This window comes from Anoplophora glabripennis, unplaced genomic scaffold (assembly GCF_000390285.2).
Source record: "Anoplophora glabripennis isolate ALB-LARVAE unplaced genomic scaffold, Agla_2.0 scaffold16, whole genome shotgun sequence".
Taxonomy (NCBI): Eukaryota; Metazoa; Arthropoda; class Insecta; order Coleoptera; family Cerambycidae; genus Anoplophora; species Anoplophora glabripennis.
The window spans coordinates 491,034-494,466 of record NW_019416253.1 but is presented as its reverse complement, the minus strand read 5'-3'; the positions used below and the strand labels follow the sequence as shown (position 1 = coordinate 494,466).

The 3,433-nt window shown below is 34.3% G+C and overlaps 1 protein-coding gene across 1 annotated transcript; it reads right to left on the bottom strand.

Annotated features, from left to right (window-relative positions):
- Positions 1-453: 453 nt before the first annotated feature.
- On the bottom strand, positions 454-2,463 carry LOC108913884 (protein ANTAGONIST OF LIKE HETEROCHROMATIN PROTEIN 1-like). The gene is made up of 2 exons (XM_023456890.1): positions 2,026-2,463; positions 454-1,283 (listed from the first exon to the last, which is right to left on the bottom strand). Exons 1-2 carry the CDS (start codon positions 2,461-2,463, stop codon positions 465-467), a joined length of 1,257 nt encoding a protein of 418 aa, XP_023312658.1. The 3' UTR covers positions 454-464.
- Between the last annotated feature and the right edge of the window lie 970 nt (positions 2,464-3,433).

Sequence of the window (3,433 nt, the reverse complement as noted above, 5' to 3'; positions counted from 1 at the left end):
GTAATGACTGACTACCTGAATTTATTAAGGGATTTATCCTGTAATCCGCCCTTTTAATATCTTCTATTCGTGTTGCTTGGATGTAGATCCAATTGTTTAGTGGATTGCGGGAAAAACCAGATTGCTTTATTGTCGGATCTTAACTATAACTTAAAATGTACAGGGTGATGCTAACAATATTTATTTCAGAATAAAATTAATGTGTTCGAGACTTTCTCGAACAATTACCTTTTCAATGATATCCCATAGGACCCCTCTTGTTATTTTAAAAAATTGATGGGGTGCTATTACATTGAGGAGATGAAAGGGAAGGCAGATTTTTGAATGTTATAAAATGCGTCAATTAAAATGAAAATCGTCGTGTCGGCACTCATTTTTTACTTGATCAATAAACATTTTATTGAATTAGTTACAACCTTTACGTTCAAACTGTATAATTTTTATTAAAGCAATAAGCACATTTTTTATGCATAATCATTTTGCCAAACTACACTTCCATTATTCATAAAGTATGCAGCTATTTCACTTCTAATTTCTTGAGCACCGTTACTCGATTTCCTTGGAACCTTCCTCACAGAAAGAAATGATTCACTTGGGGGTTGTTCTTGTCGCCAACTTCCTTGAATCAATTTCCCATTCTCTTCATAGTCCACTGTTCCTCTAGGAGTGTATATGTTACGTGAAATATTACTTTGTCTTAGGAAATTATGTAAGTAAAGGGTAGTTAATACAACAAGTGCTGCTTTATTTGGTTCTAGTAACATTGGTTTTCTTAACACTCGGAAAACAGCAGATGCAATTCCAAAGGCATTTTCAACCACTCTTCGTGCTCTTGATAGTCTATAATTGAAAATTCTTTCCAAAGAACCTTTTTTATGTAAACCTGCATATGGTTTCATGAGATGTTCGTGTAGTGCAAATGCATCATCACCGAGAATAACATATGGTATAATCTTTTGCTGCCCTGGAAGAATTGCTGCTTCAGGAAATGCCAAACTGTTATCTTCTATTTTTTTCCATAATAAACTGTTTTTGAAGACTCCTCCATCGGAAATACGTCCCTGACATCCAATATCCGCAAATACAAAATTATAATTTGCATCTACTAATGCGAACAATACAATACTAAAAAATGATTTGTAATTGAAGTATTCACTGCCGCTACCTACAGGAGCCTGCAAAACTACATGTTTTCCATCTATTGCACCTAGGCAGTGTGGAAAATTCCACTGCTGGTCAAACTCACTCGAAATTTCTAACCATTTCTCTGCAGTAGACGGAGTCTGTAACAAATCAATGAATAAATGCCACTTATTCAAACAGAAAATTTGATTTATACAATATCATTGTTTTTATTCTAGGGTTCAAATATTGGAAATGAAATTGAAGCCGTAAGCGATGGTGAATCAGAGGTGGACGTTTCAAAAGAAGCAGAATCCACAAACGATGTAACTGCGGATTTGGAAGAAGAATTAACGCTGAGACAAAAGACCAAAGAGACGCCAACTCGCAAACGCAAACTATTTACATCTCCAAGGAAACAAACATTAAAAAAAAGTGTGCAGCAGGAAGATCCGAGAGTAGCTGCTGCATATGACATTCTTAAAAATGTGTCGAATACTCCAAAGGATGAATGTTTTACTTTTGGTCAACATATTGCCACCAAACTACAAAAATTTGATAACAGAGTTCGCTCTATTGCGATGCATCTAATGAACAATATTATTTTTGACGCTGAGATGGGGAAATATAATGATTACCAGAAGACATCTGTTGAGACACACTTTCAATCAAGAATACCGAATATAGATGCATCATCACCATCACTATATGCTCAGGAATCATCATCTTCATCATATGTTCATATGCCATCACCTAGTTATTCTGCTCAATCTTTTCAATACAATCAGACAGAGACTTCAGAGACACAAACTCCTTTGCAAGATTATCTACATACTTTCGATGTTAACACTTAAGCGTATTCAGTATCAGTGATTTAGGATTAAAAATAAAATGTTTTCTTACCTTAATGTAGTCTTTTAATACTTCTGTCAATGCCTTACAAACTTCAATAATTATTGTAGAGATACTTTGCTTAGATATTTTAAAAGTATACATTAAGCTAGTGTATGAGTCTCCAGTGGCTAAAAACCGAAGCACCAGAGCTAGTCTTTCCTTGATAGGGATAGCCAACCTAAAATTGGTATTTTCTTTCTGAATTTTAGGACCAATAAGATTTAGTATCATCTCAAAATCACTAGAAGACAAACGACAGAAATTTTTAAATTGTCCAGTATTTTCAATTGCTAGGTCACACAGCAAATCACTGCCACTGTATATATTTCTACTATGAAATATACGTGTCATCCAGTAACGTCTCTTCACTCTTCTCTTTTGCTTTTTTGTTAATGTATCACACAAAATGATAAAAGCAGCAGCTGCAATTTTAGAGTCGTCGTTCATGCTGAAGTAATCACGTCGCGCATTACTGCAAAACTGGAACCTCGGCAAACACGATCATTTTTAATAAATGTTGCAGCAGTTTAGACGTTTAACGCGCATCTGTGTGGGAACGTTTGCAAACGTTCGCGAACGTTCTGCATGGTATTGCGCTGCGGTCTGGACGCACCTTAAGACACGTACATACGGAAGATAGAATACTGGACAATAGTTACGTTTTTGGTTTATTGCGACGGCATAAAAAGTATAAGCCACGGCCTGGAATTGACAGCAGTGTTGCCATACGTACAGTAATTTCCCTATTTGTACGATATTTTTTACAAGGATGATAAGAGGTTTTAAGACCATACTAAAGCATTCAAACTTTATTACAAATTATTTATAACCTTTAGTAAAAATGAAAACGGTATTCTAAACCAAAATGAGTGGTAATTCTTAAGCAAAATAATGAATTATTTTCAAATGTTTATTAAATAAAGCTTGTTATTAATTAATAAGGTGTTCAAACAAATCACCTGCTTGAGCTTCACAATACCCTAATCTGTCGTAAAATTCTTGACAAACATTTGACAAAATTTCGTCCAAATTTGCGGCTCTTTCGTGTCGGTGTTTGTAGAGAAGCTGCGTTAAATGGCCCCAAAAAAAGAAGATTTAAACGAGACATTTGTAATCATTTTATTTTAAATATTGTTTAACTATGAAGTCTCTCCTTCTATACGCTCTAAAGGATTTATTTGCGTATAACGGAACAATATTTATGTACCGAAAATTAATGGATTGTTACAATTTAAAGTTACACCATAAATTTAGTGTAATTTAGAAAGTTTACTGCCAATTACAACAAAAGTGCTATAAATTTGTTCCGTCCATTTCTCGCAAGTTAATAACTATAAGTATATTTACTCGAAACTTTGGTAAAAACTTGTTCTCTGTTATTTATCCAAACCGACTGTGATATTTAAGATTAGAGAAG

What these genes read in the sequence shown, in the direction of transcription:
- LOC108913884 (XM_023456890.1), bottom strand. Translation starts at nt 2,463, where the DNA reads ATGAACGACGACTCTAAAATTGCAGCTGCTGCTTTTATCATTTTGTGT. An exon ending in TATTAAAAGACTACATTAAG is followed by an intron (nt 1,284 to 2,025) that starts GTAAGAAAACAT and finishes GATTTGTTACAG; the next exon opens with ACTCCGTCTACTGCAGAGAA.